This window comes from Cricetulus griseus, chromosome 3 (assembly GCF_003668045.3).
Source record: "Cricetulus griseus strain 17A/GY chromosome 3, alternate assembly CriGri-PICRH-1.0, whole genome shotgun sequence".
Taxonomy (NCBI): domain Eukaryota; kingdom Metazoa; phylum Chordata; class Mammalia; order Rodentia; family Cricetidae; genus Cricetulus; species Cricetulus griseus.
This window is the reverse complement of record NC_048596.1, coordinates 205907470-205935399: the sequence shown is the minus strand read 5'-3', so window position 1 is coordinate 205935399 and position 27930 is coordinate 205907470. Positions and strand designations below refer to the sequence as shown.

At 41.6% G+C, this 27930-nt stretch overlaps 1 protein-coding gene across 1 annotated transcript; it reads right to left on the bottom strand.

Annotated features, from left to right (window-relative positions):
• Positions 1 to 826: 826 nt before the first annotated feature.
• Positions 827 to 27726, bottom strand: Ccny (cyclin Y; the record flags this gene model as incomplete). The annotated part of the gene is given in 5 exon segments (XM_035442767.1): positions 827 to 3144; positions 5864 to 6026; positions 17271 to 17437; positions 27457 to 27576; positions 27669 to 27726. Coding segments are annotated over 5 exon segments (625 nt in total), but the record flags the coding sequence as incomplete, so codon positions are not given.
• Between the last annotated feature and the right edge of the window lie 204 nt (positions 27727 to 27930).

The following is a 27930-nucleotide window of genomic DNA, read 5'->3' as shown; positions in this document are numbered from 1 at the left end:
TTCTGCCTTGAAGCTCAGCTAAGCAGCAAAAATCCCCTGAACCAAGGGAAACCCCAAGATGGAGATGTCCCAGGCAAAGGCTATGGAGAAGGAACACAGAAGAGCTAGGCCCAACAGCTGAAAGGTGTGAGGCTATAGCTGGTCTCACCTGAGCATTAAGGCATGAAAGCACCCCTAGGGCCTTCAGGATCTCATTACTTTTTAACTTCACTTAAACTCAACTCCTTTCTTCTCCCAGTTGAAAGAATAAAACAAAATTTACCAGAATGTGTGTTTCCTCTCCAAAAAAATTGTATTTGCTATTTAAATCAAGTCTAAAGTCATCAAACTGTGGCTTTCTTCATCCTTAAATGAGGACGCGCTCTCAATTAAAGGCTGCACTGTGAGACAGCATTCCTGAACAGCATCCAGTCTTGGACACTGAACTACTTTGCAAACAAGTAACAGTCACTATGATTTATTAACACATACTATTGGATTTGTTTTGTTTTTTTCTTTTTCTTTTGGCAAACTTAGGACAACCAGAGAACAAAAAGTAAGTCTTTATCATTGTATAGGAAAATGAAATGGGTCTCGGTCTACATGCCTAGTGACTCAAGCCAAAAGGTACAACTGAAATCCTCAGTGCAAGAAACACAACTAATTAATACAGATTAACACTCATTGATGCGTAGGGAAAAGTTTCCTATTCAGAGGTAGAGTCCAGTGCACAAGGCTTGAACACAATAGCCAACAGTCTGAATAAAACTGAGCCAGGCTGTAAGGAGTCACTGTTGATGTCAGATATCAGACTGTGTGTACCCACATACAATAAATAGACTGTACAATCTTTTAAAGTAGTTTAATAAACTCCACAAAATAGTATCAGGTGCATTGAAATATTTACATAAGTCAATTTCCAAATCTCCCATTCAAATAAAAGGAATAAAAATAAGATTTCTGCTATCAAGTCAGCACTTCTTTCCTGAAATGGGCTGGTAAAATAAGGTATTATACATGAGAGGAAGGATTTCATCTAAGAGGTATTCATATTTGGCTAAGAAAAATAGGCTCCTTTTAGAGTTATAGAGATGAGAGAATACGAAATGGCATTTTCTACACTTTTCGACCTCTGTTTAAGGTTCTTGAAGCGAGAAGCTGACTTTGTTTCCCACTCAGAACAAATTATCAGAGGTGTAATTGAAGGGTAGTTAATTTTTCACTTCCTGCTTTGGAAGTTTAGGCCAGAACTTGCTCATATTTCTGATTGGAAACATGACTGCATAACACACACTCTACTGAACCCTGACTAATATTTCTGGCTCCGGGCTCTTGGGATTTTGACATTTTGTTCCTTCCACTTCCAAAGTGTGCTGCTCCATGGAGAGAAGCCTGTTGGGGTCAGACATGTGATTTTAGAGTATTTAACACTAACTAACAGACAATTCTAAACTCTTCCTAGCTCACACAGAGGAGGGTGTAACCAACTGAATGCTAGCATCTGTCTCAAGTGTCTCAAACAAGGAAAAACTCACAAACCTCGGTCACTGCAACCTAAGAAGATGAGCAGAAGCAAAGCACTTGTGCATGAATGTCTTGGATTATTAGACTTCAGGTTTTCTCATTGACAGGGTCTTTTAACCCTTTTATTTTATTCAACAAAAGATTCTGATGTAGCCCAAAGCAAATCAGAAACAGTCAGAAAACACAAAAGTTGGTTATAATTAAGGAAGCATGAGCCTTCACAGTTTGTGTAGCTTCTCCAAGCACCCACAATGAAAATGCAAGTTGAGTTGTTATTTTTTTTTATTCAATCATTCTGTGAAAAATACCTCAGGAAATAGTAACATTTTTTTCCCTTTAGTGATCTTCCCATTGGAATACCCTCCCACCCACCCCCCCAACCCATTTTTTTTTTTTAATTTTAGATTTTTAAAAAAATTGTATACAAATAGACTAAATTTGATTTAAAGTAAACATATAAAAGTCAAGAATATTGCTTGCAACAATGGACATGGAAGTAGAAGAACGACCAGGTAGGGAGCACAGGGAACGGCTCCTCACAATGAGGTCAGGCAAACCTGGCTCCCTGGATGCTTCTCTATCCAGGATGCCTATGCTGAGGACCTTTGCCTTCAGCCATAAACTCTGATTGAGTTTGTAATTACACCTTCATGTTAGCAGAAAAAGAGAACCTGGGAGGGAGAGGGGTGACAAAAACAAAACCAAGAACAACCAATTCCAAGAAAACTGGAAGGCACAAGCACCCATGTAATCTAGATAGAACTTTCTTGGGGTGAGGCAGGAGAGGGAGACTTTTGGTTCAGCACTACAGTCAAGTTAATCCTGCTATTGTTGAAAGACATTCTTATAAAACAGGTGTGTAGAAACAACAAGCACACTTTACTTGTGAGGAAGAAAGTTCAGAAGACAGCTAGAAGAGATGGTGCAGAGATAAACAATCAGTACTATTTATTTGGATGTCTGTGCCATGGTGGGTACAAACTATATTCTCTGCTCTGTGGGATCAAAACCAAACCAGAATAAAAATGAACAAACAACTCCCCTCCCCAGTCCCAGGAAAGCAGCGAGAAGGAATGCAGGAAGTCTTATAGAGCATACCCATTCCAAGGGCACAGTGTGCATCTCCCGACTTGGATGGGCATTCAACTCTGCTACCTACCTCTGGCTCCAACTGGTATCTATAACCAGACAGGGACCCAGAAACAGTATCAAGTACTCTCTGCTTTAACACAACTTCCCTTTCCTTCATTTCCTCCTCCAGGATTAGAGTCTTTTTCCTCCATGAAAGAAGTGCTGTTCACAATGGCCAAGAAGGCTTGATACTGGGTTCCAGAACACTGATTTCACGTCCCTTAAAGCCTCTCTGCGTACAGAACGCAGCATGGAGGCGGGCGTGAAGGCAGCCTTGATGGGGCTAGGTGTTAAAAACAGAAGGAAAAGAGAAAAACAAACCACCCCAAGTTCATCTTTTCTCAAACAAAAGGAGAAACTGAGGGATGGCATGGCCTCAGGAGGGTGCCCCAGTTAGGAGATGATGGCTGGGGACCACCGTGGCAGAATCAGGTTGTCAGCACTTGCTGAACGCTTCCTCGTGGGTTTTCTCAGGTCCTTGTACTTGTCCTCACAGAGACGAGAGATAGCCTGAGAGGGAGAAAGACAGTGCAGGTCATACACCAAGTTCCATGGGGACTCCTCAGCAAGGGACTCTGCAAGACTACCACCTCTGCTGGCCTTGCTGCTCACCACAACTCCAACTCTGAGAGGGGATGCCCAATTCTACTACAAGGGACACCCACATTGGTGAGAGACAGCCATTATAATGATGGAGAAGATAAGGTGTCTAGATAGGAGCCAACTGACATGGTGGGTGTCGGTGAGACCAGACTCATGGGTTCTGAGGGACAGAGAGACCACTCAGGGCCAGGAAGACTTTGTAGTAGTCTTCAGACAGCACATATATGTTAGTACTTTTTAAGAGAACATGCTAAAATCAAAACAGCATTTTAGAAAAGTAGCTTCAGCAGCAGCAGAGAAAGAGGACTGGAGGAGAGAAATAAGACAGGTATCCATATTGAAGCCAGATGGTCAAGAGGGAGAGCAGACAGACTACCAGGCTGAGGAACCTCACTCCATGCATGGTGCACACAATACAGGTGGAACACATTAAAAGCACAAGTCAGATTCTTCAAGGGCATCAGAATTTTTGGATCAAGTTCTTTTATTTAAATTTCCTAAGATTAGCAAGTGCTATTTCTCATAAATAGCTTATGTCTGAATTCATAATAGCAACAGGTAACAGTATTTACTTTTATCCAGACTGTGTGTGGTAACAATAGCTTTCTCTGACATGTAGACAGAGTAAAAATACTCTGAGCCCACCTGAGAGTAATTTTTAAAAAGACAAAACCCAGCCTGCAAAGGTACTCTGCTCTTGTCCTCCACCACACAACAACATGTTCAAGAGCCATGGGGTGCAAATGTGAACAGGTGAAATGACATCAAAATCCCCCTGCAGTTCCGTGTTAATCCTAGCCTCTTCCCTTGCTTTACTAAGTAAGTTTCTTTCTTAAGATTAATACTGTTGGGGGAGGGGTATAGTGGCACAAGACTTCAATTCCAGAACTTAGGAGGCAGAGGCAGGAAGATCCCTATGAGTTCAAGGCCAGCCTGGTCTACATAGTGAGTTCAGCCAGGGCTATATAGAGAGACCCTGTATACAAAATTAAAACAAAACAAAACAACAAAAACCCCAAACAAAACTATTTTAATTGCTTGCTCTTTTAACAACTCTCAAGAAAAAACTAGAACCTTGTCCAAACTGACAAGGTTCAAGTATAATGAACAGGAACAGGGAAGGTATTCTATCACTTGAGAGAGTCTCACTGTGGAATTGTCTAGAGCAGAGAGTGGCCCATAGGCTTGTCTATAGAGGACTGTCCTGACTGCCTTAATTGATACAGGAAAATCTGTCCACTATGGGTACCCTGTTCCCTGCTTTGTGTCCTTGACAGTGTAAGAGTAGAGTAAGTTAGCTGAACACTAAGCATGTATACCTTTATTCTCCTTCTGTTCTCAGCTGTGCTGTCTCTGGCTGCTTTCACTTTCTTTGAGATAACAGATTGTAACATAGTAATTTTAAGCCTAAACCCTTTCTCCCCCATGTTGCTGTCTGGGTGTTTTATCACAGCACTAGAAAGGAAACTAGAACAACAGTATTCAGCAGAATGAATGTGATGGAAATTCATACTAAATAAAACTTACATAGAAACCAAAACCAAAACTACTTTCCACCTCTAGCTTGATTTTATTCAACTACTGGCCTTGTCTGAGCACCAATCCCAAGAGGGAGGCAAGCAGTAGAGAAAGCACCACAAGGCCTTAGGAAGTTTGGAAGAAGGTCTCTTCCATCTTCCACTGTGTTCGAAGGCTTCGTGTTGGCTAGTTTTTTGCCAACTTGACATAAGCTAGAGTCATCAGAGAAGACAAAACCTTAACTGAGAAAATGCCTCTATCAGACTGACTGATGGGCAGTGCCACCCCTGAACAGGGAGTCCTGGGTTATATAACAATGTATGAGGAGTAAACCATAAAGCACCATTCCTTCTCTCTCTAGGTTCCTGCCTTGTCTTCCCTCTCAAAGATGGACTACAATGTAGAAGTATAATTCTTTCTTCCTCAAGATGTTATTGGCCAGTGTTTTATCACAGCATAGAAACCAAACTGGAACAGGGTTTATGGCTGAGATTATATTGCCTACGGGCTGAAGTCCACAGGGATGAGATCAGGGTCAGCACACAATGAAAGGGTGGGGGTGGGGGCCACACTAGTGTTCCTTCTCACCACTTTGCCTTTGTCGTTCCTGCTCTCTGCTATAAATCAAAGGTGTAGAGTTGGTGGAAACATACATTTGCTGTGATAAACAGTCATAGGTTAGAACAACAGCCTTCAACCTAGACCATGACAAATGAATCCTTTAGGAGAAAAAAAGAAATAACATAACAATAAAAGCTTTTCTGGATTCTCAATTGCTAAGGTTACTTGGCAGCTTCCTGCTTTAAAAAAAAAAAAACATGCTTGGAAATATTTTTGTGGGCTTATAATCATAAAAACAAAACAAAGTAAAACCATTAACACAATGTTTAAAAAAAATCTTCATTTTAAAATAGACTTGGTATACATTAAGTAAAAGTTGTCATATGGAGGTTAAAATGAAGTATACATATATATTGAGTTAATGAACTGGCCAGCCACCCATCTAGGGTCATGTCTTCATTTCACAGCATACACTGAGAGACACAAAGTATGAAGCACAGAGATGGTAATGGAGCAATGCACTGCAGTGGTATGTGAATCCACTTACCTCAAGCTTGTGGGCACGCTCCCTGCTTAAGGGCTCCAGGGGAAAACTCAGGTTGTTTGCCTCTGCCAGAGAACGGAGATCAAAATAATACTTGGCATATACGCTGGAAGGAACATTGATATTGAACTGTAGCAATTCTAGGAACTGTCGCTCCAGCTCATTCCTGCAAAACAAAAGCAACAATGGCCAAATTTAGTTGCCACTAGGAGGAATGGCTGCCAACCCACTGAAAACCAGACTCTGGAAAATTATATGCTCCAGAAAGAAAATTAATATAATTAACTGATTGACTGAACACCAGCTATGCAATATTACCACCAAATAGGTATTAGAAGGCAAATCCACATGAGCTGGAGTCTGGAAAGACGAAGCCTGACTGAATGATCAACAGGAACTGCTTTAGAGAAATGCGTGTCTCTAAGGCCTGACATAGACAATGCTTCTCTCTCACCTGTGAGGAATCCATCAAGAGCTGTAGGGACAGCCGGAATCTCAGGAGATGCCTAAGAAGCTGGTGTCTGTAGCTGGGATTATACCTCTTCAATAAGGATGTGTGTGTGTGTGTGGGGGGGGGGGCGCATGTACACACGCATGCTCGTATGTTTACGGACTTCCTAGGGGAAAGGTTCAATTTCAGCTCCAGCCCTTAAAGGAATTCCAGGAGCCTGGGCATTGAGCTGGGAGAGGGGGAACATGCTAAAGAAGCTGAAAGACCACCTCTACTCCAACCCCAGGTTAGCTGGTCTGCAGACTGGACTTTGTAACAGGTCCCTTGTGGAGTTGACTGCCAGATGGGTCTCCACAGTGAAAAGAAAATGTCTAGGTCCATCCAGATAGCTCACTTTTATTTTGATGAAAAAGAATGACAACAGCCAGAGTGAATTTTCAAATTTCAATCTTGAGAACATCTCATTCATCTTCCACAGTAGGCATATTTGTTACTATTGTGGGAGCTGGTCCTGGTTGTGCCAATACCCTGGGGCACCCGATTCTGACCTTTGGACACAGCACCCTAAAACTGTTCGGTATACTCGGCTTCTATCTCTCTTAGCCAGGACACCTCGTTTTCACACCATGTGATTTTCTAGACAAGTGAAAGTAGATATGAGTAGGAGGGTAGCGCTCTGGTGGGAAGGGACAGTCAGAGATTGGGGAACTGCCACCAGAGGAACCCACCTGCTAGAAGCCTGGCCTCGCTTCCCAAGTTGTGACACTGAACTTGGGTGTGGGTCCTGTCCATCCAATGCACCACTCTTCAGACCTGAGCCAGTGCAGCACTATCTTGCTTCCAGTCTAAACCGAGTCCCATTCAACTTGTGCCTAAGAATCACTTCATTATGGTGTCAGAAGATGTGACAATCATAGAGACCCACACTTCAAAGCAGCTGAGGTACAGGGGCTAAGACCTGAGCCACAGCCATTGGGTAAAGAACTGAAATCCCAGCAAGCACACAGAATGCCGATAGATGGAAGGAAAAAAAGCAGTCAGTTAAGCAAACTGCTGACAGAGTTCCGACTGACACTGCTCTCGGGTCTTTTATTTGACTAAACAGAACAATCTTATTTGTTTCTATATGTTCTTGTGAAAGGAGCTCACAGGTACCACATGCACAGGCTGTGCTGAATTTTATTCTCTTTAAGGAATTTGAATTAGTGTTATTTAGGATTTTTGTTTTTAAACTTCAACCCACTATGCTTTATTTAATTAAGTGTGAGGCAGCAGCAGCTTATGGGTACAGCCTGCCTCCTGGTGAGGAATGGGCATCACTGCAGAGCTTCTTCTAAGAAGAAAATCTCTTCTCATTACTCTCAGAGTGGCCTCAAAGTGAGCCCTTAGAATGACACATTTCTATACTCCCAGCATTCTGGAACTTCGATAGAGAAGCATCATGAGTTCATAGCCAGCCTAGCAGATGTGAACAAGATTTATAAAATAAAAATAATTTCCAGCTTTGATTTTTCATTCAACAGAATGAATTTATCATGTGGTAAAAAATAGGAAACTAACAAAAGACTTAGGCTTGATGGATTTCCTGCCTTCATCTGGGTCATCCTGAGGAAACAGTTCTGATGTCAACATTTATAAGGAACACATTCCAGTGAATAAATGAAAGCTCCCTTTAGAAGTTTAACACAGGTGGCACATGCCTTTAATCCCAACACTTAGGAGGCAGAGGCAGGTGGATCTCTGTGAGTTTGGGACCAGCCTGGTCTACAATACTACACAGAGAAACCCTGTCTCAAAAAAAAAAAAAAAATTAACAGTACAGAAACACAACTGCCCTGGTGACATTTAGTTAAGCTGAAAGTTGGGCTCATAAGTAGAGTTATTCTCCTAAATTGGTACCCCCACCAGTCTTTCCAGAGCACTGAGCTCACTTCAAAAGCTATTGAATGTAGCAACAACCTTTGGGAAGTACACATCTGAAGGATTCCCAAGAAGGGGTCTCTATGCTCATGCCACTGTGATTCACATGACTGCAACATGGAAGAAAGCACCAGGAAGTGACTACTGGCAGGTGAGTGAGTAAAACAAAATGGGGCAATGTATACAAAATAAAAGAGTATTCATTCTTTCAGGAGGAGAATGATGACAGGTCATAAAATAGATGAATGAGTTCCAAGTACATTAAACAAGGACAGTTAGCACCAAGAAGGTAAACCTTATGTGATTTTACTCCTATGAGGTACTGTGAGCAGCACACCGACCCACAAAAAGATGGTGGCTAGGCTGGAGGAGAAAAGATGGCTGCACAACAGCAAGAATGCATTTATTACATGCTGAAAATCAAAGTTTCATGCTATGCATATTTTAACCACCAACTGTGCTGATATTTTGTTTGTGGTTTAACAAATAAACCTTGCCTGAAGATCAGACTGTAGGACTAGCCACAAGTTAGTCAGAGGCCAGGCAGTGATGCCACACACCTCTAATCCCAGCACTGGGGAGACAGAGGCAGGCGGATCTCTGTGAGTTCAAGGACACCCTTGGCTACAATAAATTGATCCAGTCTAAAAGAGAAATAGAGACAGGTGGTGGTGGTTTACACCTTTAATCCCAGTACTTGGGAGCCACACACCTTTAAACTCAGCACTAGTGAGGTGGAGACAGGAGTGATATGGCTGGGTGGAGAGAGGAATCTAAGATGGGAAGAGACAGGAACTCATTGCATTCAGTCTGAGGATTTGTAGGGACAGGATCACCCACTTTGGTCTGAGGATTCAGTAGAGTAAGAACTAGTGGTTGACTGCTCTGTTTTCTGTTCTTTCAACATTAACCCCTATATCTGACTCTGGATTTTTATTATTAACACCAATTAGAATTCACACAACAAAACCAGACTTCAGTCTTGTACGGAGGGACTGAGATTCTCTATGTCCTCACCTGCCATGTGACACACAGAAAAGTAGCTTGGCTTCTGGTCATTTGGGATTCCCTAGAATATATATGAAAATGGCCCTTATAGGACTACTGTAAACAAATGCAAAGCATACAAACTGCCAAGTGAAATTCTTAGAAATGTCTGAGTAGAGGCTAGAAAGATGGCTCAGTGGGTAAAGTGCTTGCCCTGAAGTTACACATCACATCACAGGGTAATGTGATGCCCTGACTTAGAATCCTTAGAACCCAGTCAGAGCTGGGTGCAGCAGTGCACATCTAATTCCAATGCTCCAAATGAAGCTGGAAACTGGAGGATCCTCAGAAGTTCACTGGACAGCCAGCCTACTGAATACAGTAGCTAGATCCTGTCTAAAGGTGGAAGGGAGGACTGACACCCAGGGTTGTCAGATGTCCACACAAGCACACCCATACACACGCATACAAGCTATAAATGCCCACGGAGCTCAACACAGCCAGGCCTCGACATCTGCTTTCCCATCTACAGCAATGATCATTTGATCCTTTGGTGTTCAAAGCTGTACTGTGATGGTTTGGCAACTACTTAACAGCTAGTCTGTGGTCTATGCCTACCTGCACAGGATCAGGCTGGTATTGGAGTCGTGACTGTCTAACTGAGACCCATATAAGTTTGTAGATGGAACCAACTACTCTTTCAGAGGGTTGCAGGCAGGAGTGCAGGTCAGGTGGACATGTAAACCCAATATTGCCACCCTCTGAACAAAGTGGGTCAGCAGGCACACACTTCAGAGAGTTGTTTGGCTTAGGAATCCTGGGGACACAGCCTACTGCTGAGGAGGCAGAGTTAATCTTTCTCTTGGCCCAGGCCCTGTTTCCAAGGAGGCCTTACTCCCAACCACACTAAGAGGCATTTTCTTTCTTCAGTCAATTGGATGGTATGTTCCATTTTATTTCAGAGGACTCACAGAACTTTAGTGCAAAAGACTGGATCAAGGGTTCATTAAAAAAAAAAAAAAAGAAAGAAAAGAAAAGAAAAGAAAATCTAAGTCTTATGGGCTCTACTTCATGACTCAAAAGAAACCAGAGCAAGATGATAGTTCTAAGGCCCTCTCTCCACAAATGTGGTTCAAGACCACAGACTCCTGGGTAACCCCACCTTTCAATGGTTTACAGCCTATTAGTCTGCCAAGACTACTGTGACAAATGCCACAGGCAACACAATCTTCCCTCTGTATAGGAGGCTGGCATCTGTGGTTTCTGGGGCTTTCTTGTTTTACAGGTAGTCCTTCTCCTGGGTCTCCCATAGTCTTGACCATGACATCTATGTCCTCAGGTTCTCTGATTACAGAACACCAGTCATACTGCATCAGGGTTTACCCCACTGGCCATAAATTTATTTACCACTTCAAAGACCTTGTCTTTAAATGGTTAGAACTTCTTCACACAACTGTCATCTGGCCTCCAAGCTTCAAGTCTACCTCATATGCAGAACACATTCACTTCATCCCACCCACGACCCATTCCAGTATTGCCTCTAAGCCTACAACCTTAATATGATCGAAATCAGGAATGCATGAAATTCCAGGTGTGCCTTTTGAGATAAAATTCCTTCCTAGCTGTGAACCTGGACATCTAAAGTTATTTTCCACTTTAAAATACAAGGGTGGACACAGGATGGACATTCCCTCTGCAAAATGCAGAAATATCTAGAAGGAAAGGGGTCATGAATTTCAAGCAAGTCCAAAACATAGGAAGGCAAACTCTAGTCACCTTCCAGCTGAGATGAATCTTCTTGCGTGCCATTCTGTTACTGGATAATAGCCCTATTTGGGAATACACACTTCCCTAGAGTTCAGGAGAAGAATCCATGTCTCCATGTCTTGCAGAATCCCTAAAGTCTGGCAATCTTTGTTTTGTCCTATGCCTGTGCCTTTTAGTTCAACCTGATGACATGACTGACTCAACCAAGTCTACCTCTGTAGCACATTGTCCATTCACACTGCAGTGCTCTTTCTAGAGCACTGGTTCACTTTTTACAATATGAAAAGCTAAGAGGTTCCAAACACTCAACCTGAACATTTCAATCTTCGTTAAGAACCCTTTCTTTAGCTTATTTCTCTCCGCTTATATTTTACTCTGACAACGAAGTAAGAATCAAGTACATCTTCAGCACTTATTTCAAAAATCCCTTTGGCTGAATTCTATTATTTTACTTTCCACAAAATCATGGTCAAGGCTTACCTTTCCTCAATTCTCACTAATCCTCCTCATTGTCTGCCTGAGACGTCATCAGAGATCCCTCTGTCTCATTAGCAAGACAGTCCGTTCACGATGCAGTATCTGTACTTACACCTGAGATGAATAACCATCCTCACTGATATTTTCTTTCTGAGCCCTGAACAGAAGTGTCATAAACTTCTCCACTTCTATCAATAATCAAGAATGCAGGGTTAGCTTTCTTTTTGAAAATATGTCTCCAAACTCTTCTAGCCTTTGGAACTGAGTTCCAAAGCTATGTTCCCATTTTCAGGTATTTGTTAAAGTGAGAACATACTTTCCAACACTGAAATCTGCAATAATGCACTCAGGCAACCAGGACAAAACACCAGGGAGACTGGGTTATCTGTCCTAAGCAACAGATGTTTTCCTATGGTTCTCCAAGATGGAAGGCCAAGACCAAGGCATCTTCTGAGGCCTTTCTCCTTGGCTACAGATGGCTACTTCTTTTGTTCCACCTTTCTGTGTGTCTGTGGTCTAAACTCCTCTTGTGAGGACACCAGACATATTTGATTAGGACCCACCCTGATGACCCCATTTTAGCTTGATGTCTTCTTTAAAAACTCTGTCTCCAATTATGGCTACAGCCTGAATTTTATGGGCCAGGACTTGAAGAGCTTGGAGAGCTAATTTGGCTGCTAATAGTCATAACCTGTCACAGGGCTCTGTGTGGGTCCTAGTCTTTATATTGGGATATACATTTACCTGCAGTAAAAAAAGATTATTTCAAGCATGCTAAGAAAGACAGCAGCATGAAAGAAAGACTTCTTCATCTGCAACTATCACCTTTGTCTGCTAAAGCTGACCGGCCAGAAATCACCTCTGAGGAGGAGCACATTATTGCTTTGGCCTCTTTCCATCACTTTTCTTCTGTTTTGGGAGGGAGCAGACTATGCATCCAGCTTGATGCAGGTTCCTCATCCTGAGGTGTTAGTATTGAGAATTCCTGGAGTGTTAGTATTGAGAAAACAAATAATTTCAGTGACCAGCTAATAGCAAAATAAAGGAGTACCTGGTAGAATTAGGTAATTGATATTAATAGATAACTATAATTTTAGCATGTAACTCTGAAAGCATCAAAATAATTCAGTGTACTAATATACCAAATCCCTTGTAATGTCACAGTCTCTCAGCTATTATAGAAGGTAAGCGAACAATGGAAATAAATTATGTCACTAGGTAATTGTACATGAAACAGAAAAATCAGCTATACCAATCTCATGAATAGATCTATTTCTCAGAAGATTTAGTTTATCTCATAATTGTGGGGAGACATTGTAACCACATCTCCTATGGGCTGGCTACAGGTGTGCTTGACCTATTAAGGCGTGGTCAAGGTGAGGTCAGAATGACGAAGCATGGGCTCTTAAGCGACCACAAGCACATGGAATGCTCTCTTCCCCTTCAGCTGCCCCTTCACTCTGGCCTCCCTGCCTTGCTGCCCCTGGGCACGCTCTGACTTGTGTTTGGCTGGTATTTATCTGAATAAAGGTATGGTGAATCTACAAGCTTTTTCCTTTACTTGGCGCCCAAGTGAATGTACTTCTGTGTACATTCATCTTGTAAATTTTTGAATAAAGTACTGTTTGGCCAATGAGGCAGCAAGTTAGGCAGGAGGACTCTGGGAAATGTAGTAAAGAAGTGGTAATTCAGGCAGGAAGTGACATAGCAGGGAGACTCATATTTAAGGAAGGACAAGCAGGATGTGTTCCTTCCCCCCCCCCTCTCTTCCTCCAGATTTGCAATGTGTTCCACCAGCAAGGGAGGAAGCCAATGGAAGGTGTCCAATAAGGTAAGTCTTATAAATAGATTCATAGTTTCTTGTTTTTGAGGTAGGGTCTAGGCTGGTTGGGAATTCATCCTATCTCTGAGTGCTGGGATTACAGGTGTATGCCATCACACCTGACTCTTCATACTGCCCTCATCAACTGTGCTCTAATGAGAAGTTTTATAAGTGAGACTACTGCAGTTCAGTTTCATTCTGTATGCATTTTCTGTTACAGACAATTTTAAGGAAAAGATTAATGAAGGAGAATTCAAAAGGAAATAGAGCTCAATTAGAAAAGGGGATAATCTGAAACCTCGGACTCTGAGAATATGGATAATGGTGGTACTCAGGCTCTAGTTCACACTTGAGAAGAGAAACCTGTCCACATGCCATCACTTGAGTCTTGGTATCTGACTGGCCTGCAACTTGTGGATCCTCCTGTATCAGCCTCCTCCTTGCTGGAATTAAAGGTATGTATCATCATACTTATTGAAAAAGTTTTAGTATCACCTTACATATGTAGTGGACAGACAAAATTTTCCCAAATTTTTTTTGGGAGGGTCAAGTCAAGCTAGAATGTTTGAAGACCTCTTTGATCATGGTGGATCACCACAAAGCATTCTTTTCACTGATGCCCTACTAGGAAGAATTCCGTGGCCTGCTTTCTTTTGTTGTGGATGGGGGTAGGGAGAGAGGAGGTGGGACAAGACAGACTTTTACATCCACATATCTTCATGCATGCCATCAGTTTTCCTCTGGAGAATACATAGCTTTTCAGTACATATATATACAGCACAGATTAGTCTATTCAAAATAAGAATTTTGGCTCTCAGAACAAATGGAGGGATCATCCCACAGCATCTCAACAGGCTGCCACTTAGTCAGGAAAGAAAGGACCAGACCTGATGGAGGCTTGTAGTCTCCAGAGGCAGGTGAGCGGCCCAACAAGTCCATGGATGAGATCACCTATTTCTTCAAGAGGACTATTGACACTCTGGCCTTGAACTCTGGATCTTCCTGTCTCTACCTCCAAGCACTGGGGATTGCAAGATTCTGTCATCAAACTTGATTATAGTCTACGCTTTAGAGCCAAGTGTTCATGTGTGCTCAATCACCGACATGAAGCCATCCAGCAGATGCTGTATGATCTGATGAGAGTTAGCTTGTGGCTTGCCTGTCAATGAGTAAGCTTGGTCACCAATAGGGTTCAAAGTAAAGACAGACACCAGTGTAAAAAAACCATTATTTTTCTTTTGATAAAATATGGAATACAGAACTTTTGCATGGGTACTACTATTACATGAGCCATAATGCTTGCAAATCATGAAGAAGCAGTTTTTAAGAAAACCTTTACATGAAAAAAATTCTAACCTTATTATTATATATAATTGCTTAAGACACTGAAGGTCCATTTAGAGTGTGGTCCAATCTCTCTTTCGTAGCTGCTGGAGGCCCAACCCAGGATCTTAGATGTGCCAGGCACCTTTGAGCTCTATATCCAGCTCCCAAACAGTTCTTTACACTGAATTTCACCTGAATGAACTTTGGTCAAATTTTCTAGATTTGTGTGTGTGTGCATATGTGTATGTGGAAAAGGACTTGAATTTCAAGGGGAAAAAAGTCATTTTAAAATACATTATAGATAGTTGAATTTGGCTTCATCTGCTCCCAAGAGAAGAAATACAAATTCTGGCTCTACCTTGGCATGCAACAAAGAGCTGGAGGGTATCAGGGAGCTAATGAAAGAAGAGTTCCTAATAAGAGCATGGGCTAGTGTTATGCATTAAGCATTTGTCTCCCGTGGGTCAGAATGGCAGTGCTTTAGAAGCTTTTTTCACCCTGAAATATGGTAAAGGATTTTGTTCTCTTGTGAGATCGTCTAATAACAACTTCCTGTTTTTCTTGCTGTGATGAAGCAGCAGCCAAAGGAAGGGCTCAGAAGCAGAGTTCTGAGGACACAGGGCTTCAAGTGATATCACACAGTATCATTGAGGCAGGAGGCAGAGGTAGGGGAGGCTGGTGAGGATTTGAGGCCAGCATGCCAATGTGCCTATAGCCTGGTGACTCTTCCACACAGGCTGCATTAAGGTTCTCGTGCCAGGGCTGTTGGGCCCAATAAGGTGGCCTAACTGGGATACAATGGTAACTTCCTGTTAGAAAGTTCCTTTAGGAGCTTAGCTGAAGAGCTAAGCCAAGCAAAGAATGCCAGAAGTGATGATGATAAACCAGAATAGTCTTCAGGTGGTTGGAGTTGAGTGCTTCAGGGACTTTGTGTGGAGGTCCTCAGCTAATAGTTATCAGAGAAGCTAAGGTCTGATCCAGCTAGGAAATCCTCACATGATCCTTGTGAACCAGGTGAACAGCTCTCCCCATATGGAGGCTCCTCCACTGTTCTTGGAGAGAGAATGGCAGGGTGAAGCTGGTATACATCAAGCCTCAGGAATACATGATTGAATTTTAGTATCTGAACTTGCCAAATATGCCAAAGCTAAATGCCAACATTTTAACTAATCTCCTGAGCTTTTTGGGTTAGGCTTGTTGCACACAGAGGAACATGGGCTTTGTTCCTGGTCTGGTCTGAGGCAACACAGGACCCAAATACAAACCCCCAAAGGAATATTTACCAGAAAGTATTGCCAGTACCTATTCATGATCACTATGATGAGAAATACAGTTCACTATATTTTCTCTGAGGAGCCTGACAACATTCAGCCAAATCCATTCATTCTATATTGGAAGCCATGCAGCCTAGTCTCTGATCATCATATGACTACCTATTCAACAGGTTTCCTCAGGGCAAGGTACCTGTGGAAACAGACTCTCACTTGTAAGAATTTACAAAATTTGTGTAGCTTGAAGGCTCTTTTAATTCTTTGGGCAGTTTTTAGTTTTACTTTGTCAGTCACACATGTAACAGCTGTAATTTTCCCTGGAAATTCTGTTCTTTTTCTAATATTTCCCCCTAACTTTCAGCAGGGGCTAAAGCTTCTCAAATCTCTTATCTGGAATTACTAACTACAATTTCTAATCCTGTGAACTTTTCTGACTCAATAGAGACAATTGTGTATATATGAGGAAACAACACTTGGAACATTAACCCTGTCTCACAGTTCTGGAAAGGAGAGTAGGACACACATATATAGAATAGACAAAAGGCTTCAGGTATACATATACATAGTGTCAACTGTTGAGTAAGTCCCCTGGACACCAAGCATATAGAACCAACAATAAGATCTAGTATGATTCAACAGGGAAAAATGCAATGTAAAATATGGGGGTGGAGAGATCCATCTTTGCCATACAGAGGAGCTTATTTATACTGGTGGAAGAAGTATAGTATAGTGAGATGGGAAAGAGTGCTTCTGAGTTTGCCTTTTACAGACAGATTGTGACATGGGACCCTCTTGTGGAAAAAAAGGGGGGGGGGAACTATATAAAATTGTAACTTGCAGACATGAAAGAACACAGTTGTCTTTAAAGCATTGTGCCCATGTCTATTCCTTTTTGACTTCGTAACTGCAGGTAGCTGCTGGCTGACGTATAAGTGCTGCAGGAGCAGGATGTGTCTTGGCTCGACATTTAGTTAAGTCTGTGAAAATGCTGAATTCTATGTCTGGAATAAGGTTTTGCAGGGGGTTGGAAAAGTATATTTGGGGAAGCATAAATGGGAAAATAGGGACTTTCATAATTATTCTGATGTATTTCTTAAAATATGTACTTCTTAAAAGTAACACACAGAAGCCAATAATAAAGCTGTTCATGTAACCCTGGTAAGAAAATGTGAAGTATAAATAAAGATGGCTTGAGCTATTCGGGGCCATCCATTGAGAACAATCCATTTAGTGTTTAGAATTTTTCCTTGTGCCAACACCCCTTCCCTGTCTCAGAACCTGAACCCGAGCTGAAGCTGGACCCCGGCAACTGTATACTATATAGACCATCCAAAAGAGGCATGGTATCCCTCTAACTCAGTCCTGAAACAGACTGATGTCCACACTTACATGTCCTCCACTGTGATGTCTTTCAGGATCTGGCAGTAATCTACATTCCACACAGCCTGGTCATCCCACACCTTAGAGGCCAGCAGGATTGCTCCCAGAACAATGCGCTTCCAGTTGGCTGGACAGATGTCAATCTCTGCATACGTCAAGAGCCTTTCAAGGTATACCTGAGGAGACACGAGGAAACCAGTGCTAAATGCCTTCAGTTGTCTCCTCCACCCCAGTAAACTTAGCATAAATTCCACCACAACAGTCCTTTAAGTAGGTGTTACCTTGGCATACTTATTTCTTTATATGAATATCTGCTGTAATCACTAAAAAAAGTCTTGAAAATGATATCATTTATATGAGCAAGCAAATGAAGGATAATGACAAAAACACATCAAATATACAGAAAAAATTATTGAACATACTTAAAAATATGATCTAAGATATTTATTATTTTTACCTATGCTTTTTTCTTTTATTGGAAATAATTTTTTAAACAAACTATATTCTAATGACAATTTTCCTTCCCTCTACTTTTACCAGCTTCTCTCCACCTCCCCTCCCATTCAGATCCCCTTCCTTTCTGTATCTCATTAGAAAACAAACAGGCTTCTAAGGGCAACTAATATAAAATATAGGAAGATAAAACAAAAACTAACACATTGGAATTGGACAAAACAACCACAAGAAGGAAAAGAGCCCAAGAAAAGGCACAAGAAACAGAGAACCCTCCTTCGCATACACAGGAGTCCCATAAAAACACTAAACTAACAGCTGTAACTGTACCAGGACATATTCATTTTTAAAAGGCTGAAACACCTAGTAAGTTTTTCTAGAATTTGGCTGGAGGTCACACATTGTAACAGTGAAAACATACCTGATCTTGTTAATATTGAGGCTGACATAAATCCCAAAAGCCACAGGTCAAAATATATTCTGACATAAAGTATGTAAAGGCTGCAAACCTATGCATTTTTTTATCTAAGGTATTTTACACTTGATTTTAGATCATTTCCAAGAAGTCATTGACCTATAATTTTATTTTTAAAAACCTTTTCTGCGTATGTATGCTGTGTGACGACATGTGCTGCATAGGTGGAGGACAGAGCAAAGCTTTATGGAGTCAGCTCTCTCTGTTTACTTCTCTGTGGGTTCTGGGGATGTGAAGCAAATGCCTCTACCCGTTGAGCCATCTTGCTGGCCATTATAGAGGTTTTGTTTGTTTGTTTGTAAAGACTGGGTAGCACAGTTATATCTGATGGGAATGGCAAAAGTCATAGAGTCAGCATAGCTGCTTGACAAAGATACAACAAAGCTGAGGTGCATGATGGTCACTGTGCCACTTTTGGTTTTGATCTACACCTGTTGCACACTTAGGGGGACTTTTAATATTTGTACAATTTGGGGATATTGGATTGATGGAAAATTTCTTACAAATCATTTATGTCTTCTCCCAGGGTACTGCTTCTAAGTTTCCCCAGGAAAGTCCTGAGCATACTACCCCTCCCGCTTTTAGGAAGATATCCTTATCTACCTGAAGGTCTTCCTTATGTCTTGGAGATTGTAACACATGTAAAGAAGCCAGGTCTAATTATGAGGCTGTGAGATATTCTTGAAACATCTGTCCCTGTACTTATTCAGAAATCAAAACAAAGTAAACTTTAAAGATCAACAAGATTCGTTGGGCTAGAGGAATTGGCTACTGATCAGATTGCAAGCCTCTTTCTACTATACACACAGACAAGTATGTGACATATACAGCAACAAAACTAGATTAACTGAAGTTACCTCTGCACCACACAGAGATTTATATTGATGGACAAATAATGATGTAAAAAGGTGATAAATGAATGGGATGTCAGGACCTCCCTTTCTTAAAAAGGTTAGCTCATGCAGAGCCACTGTGATCTCATATGACCAAAGAACAAAAGAATGCTAGGATTAGACATATAAACAAATTCTATAAATACATAAAGTAAACATTGGATTATGTCAGAATTTGAATAATAACTGCAGCAGCTTTGTCCTGAGGATTTTCCTTGGGCACTATGATCACTAAGAGTTAATAATATACTGCTTGGGGACATGGCAAACTGTCTGGGCATGGAGATTTTTAGTCTAGTGTCCTTGTAGCCACAAAAGCTACTAGCCTGAGAACAGACTGTCACATGCCTCTAGATTCTTAAGAATTATCAATGATGATTAAACTTGAGGGAAAATGAATGCAAATGGTAACTTTGTTCCGTAACAGTTTATCAATGATGACTAAAATATTTTCAAGAGGAAGTGAAACATGTTCAAAACCAAAAATTTTATGATCTATATTTTGAAACAACATGAATCTATCCCTGCTTACTGAATTCTATATAAATAAAGCAGCACTCTGGCCACTAGTCAGTCAGGCTGTAAGATCCTCCCTCACTGACTCCTTATCTCCTCTCTGGGAACTGCCAGGGTCCAGCCCCAAGCAACAGTGTCTAACTACATAGCTCACAGAGATCATCTTGCCTTCCTGTAGTTTTTAAAAACTGAACTTCATTGTAATTGTAATTCACATTTGGCTACTGATAAACCTGTATTGTTAGTGGTAGAATACACACAACATGCATGGTGATGGCACATGCCTTGGATCCCAGCACTCGAAGGCAGAGACAGGCAGATTTTTCTGAGTTCAAGCCAGTTTGGTCTACATAATGAGTTCTAGGACAGCCAGGGAGATTACACAGAGAAACTCTGCCTCAAAAATCAATCAATCTATCAATCATGCACAACACAAAGCCTTTCAATCATTTCTAATTATATCTGCAGTAGTAGGTATGCTCAATGTCCTGCAACAATTTTTACCATCAGGAAGCACTTTTATTGTCCTCCAATGAAATATGTATCTCTAAGCAACCCCTGTCCCTCCCAGCCCCTGTAATTCCTCCCAAGCCCCCCTTCTGCCAACCCCTACAAGCACCACTGTGCTTTTTTTGTCATCTCTACTTTATACCAGTGGATCATACAATATTTATCTTCTTGTGCCTGAGTTATTTCATTCAGCATAATGTAGTGTTTCATCTGTAGTGCTATCAGAACTTCCTTCCTTTCCAAGGATGAGAAATACATCATTGCATGCACATGTCCCACTCGTCTATTAGTGGCCACTTAGGCTGCTTCTTCTCTTGGCTATTGTGAATAATGCTGCCAACACTGGAAAGTCAGGTTTTGCTCCTTTTGGGTGCAGTTAAGTGGAACCCCTGGACCTTATAGCAATTCTGTTTCACTGTGAGAAGAAAGTCACCATGCTTTCCCCCATAGTGGCTGCAATGTGCAGTTCAGTAGTGCTCAGGTGGGATGCTGATTTTTTCAATCCCTTTCAGCACTTGTTACCGTATCTTAGGTATTGAAGGTGAGAATGGCCATCATGATGGGTATGAGCTGTACCTCACTGTAATTCTGATCTGATGAAATGACATTTAAATTGTTTAAATAAAATTTCAGCCAGACTTTGAAAATGAGACCAAACAATACAGGATTTTTTAATTCACAGAATTTAGTTTAACACATACATAAAACAAACAAATAGAAAGCCCCTTGCTTGAGCTGTCATGGGGGTGGAGAGATGGCTCAGAGGATCCAAGCTCTGCTGTTTCAAAACCACAATAGGTTCCTTACAACTCCCAGTGACTCCAGCTCCAGAGGATCCTTCAGGAGCACTTTCTCTCTCTCTCTCTCTCTCTCTCTCTCTCTCTCTCTCTCTCTCTCTCTCTCTCTCTCTCTCTCTCAAAAAAGCCTGTCCTAAGCCTTTTAGTTTCCTTTATCTAAATTAGACTGTTTCAAACCTCTCTTATTTCTGCAATTTTTATGATACTCATTTACAAAATGGAACTATGTATGAGAAAGAAATGAAACTCAGATACTCAATACTCTTTTAAGAACTTGCTTTCTAAAATCTATAACGATGAAATCTGCTGGTGTTTATATATAATGTATATACATATATTACTCTTGCATATAGCATTTTTTTTTTTTTTTCGAGACAGGGTTTCTCTGTGGCTTTGGAGGCTGTCCTGGAACTAGCTCTTGTAGACCAGGCTGGTCTCGAACTCAGAGATTCACCTGCCTCTGCCTCCCGGTGGCTCGGATTAAAGGCGTGCGCCACCAACGCCCGGTGCATATAGTATTTTTATAGTCTTAAATATTTACAACATGTAAAAAAGCCACATGTGGAAAAGAATATGCTAAACACACAAAGTGCAGTTTACATTCTGTTTAAACAACAAGCTTCCTAAGTAGGACGGAGATTTTCTTTTATTTTTTTTTTTTTAATTTTAAAATTTTAATTAGAAAGAAGATTATTTTACATGTCAATCCCAGGTCCCCCTCACCCCCCAACTAACACCCTACCTATCCCATACCCTTTCTGCTCCCCATGGAGGGTGAGGCCTTCAGTAGGGCTCATCAGAGTCTGTCCTATACTTTGGGATAGGGCCTAGGCCCACCCCCATGTGTCTTGGCTCAGGGAGTATTCCTCCATGTGGGATGGGCTCCCAAAGTCCATTCCTATGCTAGGGATAACTACAAGGGGCCCCATAGATTTCTGAGGTCTCCTCCCTCATTCAGGGGGTCTAGATCAGTCCCATGTTGATTTCCCAGCTATCAGTCTGGGAAAGGACACAATCAACAAGACAAAACAACAGCCCACGTATTGGGAAAAGATATTCACCAATCCCACATCTGACAGAGGGCTGATCTCCAAAATTTACAACAACTCAAGAAGCTAGTCTCCAAAACACCAAATAATCCAATTAAAAAGTGGGGTACAGAACTAAATAGACAATCCTCAATAGAGGAATCTAAAATGGCTGAAAGACACATAAGAAAGTGTTCAACATCTTTAGCCATCAGGGAAATGCAAATCAAAACAACTCTGAGATACCATCTTACATCTGTCAGAATGGCTAAAATAAAAAACACCAATGACAGTTTATGCTGGAGAGGATGTGGAGAAAGGGAACACTCCTCCACTGCTGGTGGGAGTGCCAACTTGTACAGCCACTTTGGAAATCTGTATGACGATTCCTCAGGAAAAAGGGAATGAGTCTACCACAAGATCCAGAAATTTTCACTCTTAGGCATATACCCAAAAGATGCACATTCATACAACAAGGACATCTGTTCAACTATGTTCATAGCAGCATTATTTGTAATAGCCAGAACCTGGAAGCAACCTAGATGCCCCTCAACTGAAGAATGGATAGAGAAAATGTGGTACATTTACACAATGGAGTACTACTCTGCAGAAAGAGAAAAAACAATGGAATCTTGAAATTTGCAGGCAAATGGATGGAACTAGGAAATTTTCTTAAAAAAGGAAAACCCACACCAGATATGGCACTGGGGCTCTCTGGAGAGGCTCAATTTTGGCAAGCTGTTTAGAATTGGAACAGTAGCATGGGCTGGCAGAAGTACTAAATGAAGTGAAAAGACATCAGGCAGCACCAGAGAGACTGAACAACACCAGACAACAGGTGAATGAGGACACTCACCCACCAATCCTAAGTACAGATCCCTCTGAAGGGACTATGCTACCCCTGAGCCTCCAGGTGGCCTCACTGACTGATCAGGGTCAGAGAGGAGCCTGGGCAATACCATGATCTGGAAGTAGCCACTGGAAGATAAAATTATGAACTACGCTGAACAGAGAGGAACAGTGCTTGAAATGGGTACAGTCTTGAAATAGTCCAGACATTTGCAGGAAATGACCTCAAAGGTATCCACCTTGGAAGTACCCAAGGCTTCTGGAGTATGTAGTTGGCTAAATATAGTCCTTAGAAACAGGTATCAGAGAGAAGAGGCTATGTAAGGTGACTGCAAATCTGCCTGCATGCTATGTCTAAGATGTATCAAAAGAAGTCCCTAAGTTGTGAGCATGCAGAGCAAAGGAGTCAGGATTGATTGAGTTTTAACTTCCAGTCTGTGTAGGCAGAACAGACGCCAAGGCCCGAGGTGAAGAGAAGCAAAGGTGGAAGCTGGAGACAGGGACAGAGGCTCCTTCTCTTTGTTGGGGCGCTCTCCTGTATGGAGAATGTAAGGCTACTCCACATACTTCTAAGTACCCACGAAGAAAATGGAATTTCTGACTCTCATAGCCCTGACCAACAAAAAAAAGTGAGGAGCACAGAGTAAGTGACAGGGAAATAGTGAGTAAAGGCTGGGGGCAGGGTAGGGTGGAGGTGAGGGTGGACAAGGGCAAAAGAGAAACTTCCTTCTGGAAGTGAAACCTTGGCTCCCTGAGGAAATCAAAAGTCAGTGAGGCAGGGTTTCTGGGCCAGCTCCTCTAGCAGCAGTCATCTCTTTCCCCTTAGACAGATACAGGGCAACTATTCTACCCAAAGGTGTTGAGAAATCAAGGGTTCAATGTCCCGCGCTAACCACCTCGCCAGCAAAAACGACACGGGGACACTCCTCAGGATCCTTCTGCAGTAAAGCTTTAATGCCTCTTGAGAGGAAGAGCATCAGCTTACAGAGCAGAGACTCTGAACACCCAAAAACCCCTCCTTATATAGGCTGGCAACCGTCGCCTCAGACTGTTACTTTCTGACTGGATGAAGACCGTCGGACCATATGACGTCAGCTGATCGAACCATATGACGTCACGGGAGGGGAGGAGACTAAGGGCTGGAAAGTTACAAAGTTACCTATTGCGCATGCGCAGAGCTTGTAACGGCTCCTAACAGTTCCCCACTGCTCCTCTCACAGAAACAAGCTTTGCCAGGTATGTGCAGAACAAGACAGAATAAGATCCCTGTTCTGTGTTCAGTGATTCACTAATAGATACCAATTTTTAAGATCATGAAGATGTAGATTTTGATGACTGTCTGATACCATGTGTTACACAGGACGGACTGGGACACACACACTGAATACAAAGGAAAAACTGTCAAGGAAAGAAATATCTTTCTGCTTCTTTGAGGCAGGGTTTCACTGTGTGGCCCATGATGACCTGGAATATGCCACACAGCCCAGGTTAAACCTGTAATCCTTATATCTCCAGTTCCCCAGTGCTGGGACTACACAAACAGTTGTGTGACACATACCCAGCAAGAACTAACATTTCAGATTCCAAACAGTTAGCAAATTGTGATAAGAGACCTTGGACTTACTGAAGTAGTAAAAATTTGGACATATTTCAGGGGAGTTTGTCTTTTTCCTCTCTCTTCCTACAGTAAACCCTAAGCTCCTGATGACAAAGATTCTAAGGCCCACTGTGTGGCACCCTGCACAAGGCTGAGACACAGTGATGCTCCCAAAGTGTCTGTCTTTAACACACCCTCAATCCCACATGAGACAACCATGGATGACATCCATTTACAACTGTGAGCAGCCTCAGTGGGACAGGAATAATATAGGAACTTCAGTGCAAGAAGATTCAGCAGGAAGTTAATGGGGAAAATGACTATATTTCATGGCATCCAGGAAAGAACTGACACTGATGGAGGAAGCTAAAGCAATGAGATTCCGAGGGGCAGCTCAAAGTAACAAATAACTCATTCTTCTGAGTTACCCGTAAGAATCAAGAGGCTATCCCAGGAAGAACAGGAAATCAGGTGGCAGAGCATAGACTGCTCTACATGAAACTTTGTGGCTGGCTCTGAGGATCTGTCTCAAGGATGAAAACCTGCTGTTGATTATACAAATTAAAGTTATGCAAATGTTCAGAAACAACTTTTGGATATCCCAGTTTTAAATGACATTTATCACACTGGAGCATTGGCAGTGAGGTAGTATTTTAGATCATGATATTTATTGACTAACTAAGTGGGCCAGGATCACTTTCAGCTAGACATCTTGGGAACCTCAGGTTGTAGTTTCCCAAAGCTTGACAACACACTCTTGCCATTCTCCACAAGATTAGAAGTCATGTAAAAGTATACTGAAAGCAGAAAAGAGAAACTGGGATTCCCTAAGTCTCTTAGTTCATAGAAACTGGCGGTAGAATGCAACATTCTTCTACATCATGGTAAGTTTCTGTGCACTCGAGTTGGGCTAATAGCTGCAATGAAATAATTTCCATTGGCTCAGGCAGAAAGGTGTGTATGAAATTTTATTTTGAGTTAAAATTACCTTAGTTGATGGATACTAATAACACATTAGGTATTGTCTGAAAAGAACCAGCATGTTTTATGTCAGGCTACTGATATCCTTTGAGGGCTTACTGAAGGAAAGGGACATCACTGTAACATCATCATAACATGTTACATGTGAGGAAAGCAGCAGTTACACTAGAGGAGATAGTTACAGTAAGCACTTCTTACTAGCATGTGATTCAGCAGAACCTGTCAGTAACACCGTATTTTGGGGGAAATTCCCACTAGTATATTTTAGTTCTATGACAACTAAAGTAACATTCTACTGATTTTCATGAACAGTATCTCCAGATAGTGCTAATGATACTGTTCAGTTAAAACTTCACATTACAGTCATGTGAAAGACTGTCCTAATGCATCTCTAGACAACACAGGTTAATGTCAACTGTGGAGTTACTTAGTACTACTGCAAACAAAGAAAAGTTTTCAAAGGCATTTTGGGGTGGGAGATTAAATGAAAACTCAAGGACATAAAGAAAGCTTCAACTATGATAAAATTATTCTAATCTGAATTTAAAAAAATTATGTGAGGTCAGGTATATGGCCCGAATTTGAATGACACAATTTCTTTTTGGGTGTTAATCCTTCAGTCTTATAACTATTTGGTTTAACCAATCAGAGATGGCTCCACTAGGGCCTAGGTCAAGACAACAACATCAGTCAGCAACAAAAGTCGACAGTTTCATTCCACTCCCAAGTATATACTAATTCAGATGTTATCATGTTTATTTTAGGGCATGAGAATTATTATCCAAACTCACACCATTCATCAATGCTCTATAGATGCTAACTTGTGACCAAGAAACAAATTATTTGAAGAGAGTAATTACAGCTTCCTGCTTATAAAATTTCTACAAATTTTCCACTTGGATATTTAGTACTCGAAGATACAAATTTTTTTCAGCACTCACTCACTTGCAGCTCAGTGATAGCTATTGTGTTAGTATGAGTAAGCCTTAGATTTGGTCCCTAGCACTGTATCCATCCCCCCTCCCCCTCTGGCTTCCTCATTCCTCCCCACCTCGTACTTCCCAGGATTTTTGTGTTGCCTAGTCTGGCCTTGAGCTCCAGGGCACAAGTGATCCTCCAGGCCCAGCCTCCCAAGTATCTAGGACTCTAGGTGCATGTCACCATATCCAGATAAGTTTGTTTTCTGAAGCCACTCAGCGCATGGTACTTTATTACAGAACTAGTGTGAAAGTCTTTAAGGGTTCCCTACAGTGAAAATGTAAACACTGGCTTTATTTAAAGTCTTGGAGCTTCTATTGAAAGTTGAATGCATTAACTAAGATTCCCACTTGGAAGTTTGGTTCCATCTGCTCTTTCTATACTATTTCTATGTAGCAAAGAATGGCTACTAAGAAAACCTCACACATGAGGAGGGTACAGGCACACATACAAACTTCTTAGTATTTGTAATCAGAACAACACTAGTTTTTACTATTTAAGGGTAGATCTTTGTAGCCCTGTAGAATGTCCCAATCATCTATGAGGTATAGGAATAAAAGAAATAACAGAAAAGAGGCATAAACAATAGTGAACACAAGCAGGCTCAAGGTTTGTCCTTAGAAGGGGCCTGTTTCCAAGGCTGGCCCTTCTGTGGCATGAGAGGATGAGGAACAGGGAAAAGATTTTTTTCCCTCACATGGGTCTTAAAATACAGGTTTCCATATCATCTGCATGCCCTACAGACACATTTATACAAAACAAATCAGAAGCTAGTCAGTCATACTTCATATATCTAGGGCACGGATGCACATAATTCACTGACATTTCACCTCATCCTGGATATATGACTAACTACATTCTGCTGTCATTAAGATTATAGTGGGGAGTAAACAAAAAGAAGCTAGACATTATAGAGGATGTTCTTGGTCCATACTACCTTGCACCAGCCCTGAAAACGCCAGCACTGATAGCACTGACTGGCTTTGAGTGGGACTTCACACATGACTTTAGGACGGGACTTTAGAACACTCCACACTCCCCAGACATTCACAAAAGACACAGAGATGTACACAAGTTTACCCAGAGTCACCCGATCAGAGTCTGCTGTTCACACTCACCAGGGTGACAATGGCACATTCAGCTGTCAGCTGAGCAGCACTGAACAGTGTCCGAACGAACCGGTAAATCTGTTTCTGTTCTGGGTTGTGTTTGTCATAATCTGGTGGCACTTCGGATTTCTAGGAAAAAAGAAGTTTTCTGATGACTGCCACTGGACAGGAGCAAGAGACAGCTAACTAAATCATCTCATGAAACGCAAGGAGGCGATTACCGAAAGAGGGTGGAGGTTTTCATCAAAAATATCTAAGAGCATCCTTCCATCTGGGTCCCTGGTGAGGAAAGCAACAGAAATCAGAGTTTACTTTCTGCAGAATAAATGCCATTAAAAAAAGAAACAAAGCACATTTCAGTTCAACAGATAGGAACTGCTAAATTTAAGAGTCACTGCTGGTTATTTGTAAATAATGAGTCATTTTTCTCAGGTACAGCATTTAATCATTTTTTGTGGTTCAAACCACAGAGATAAAAACCTC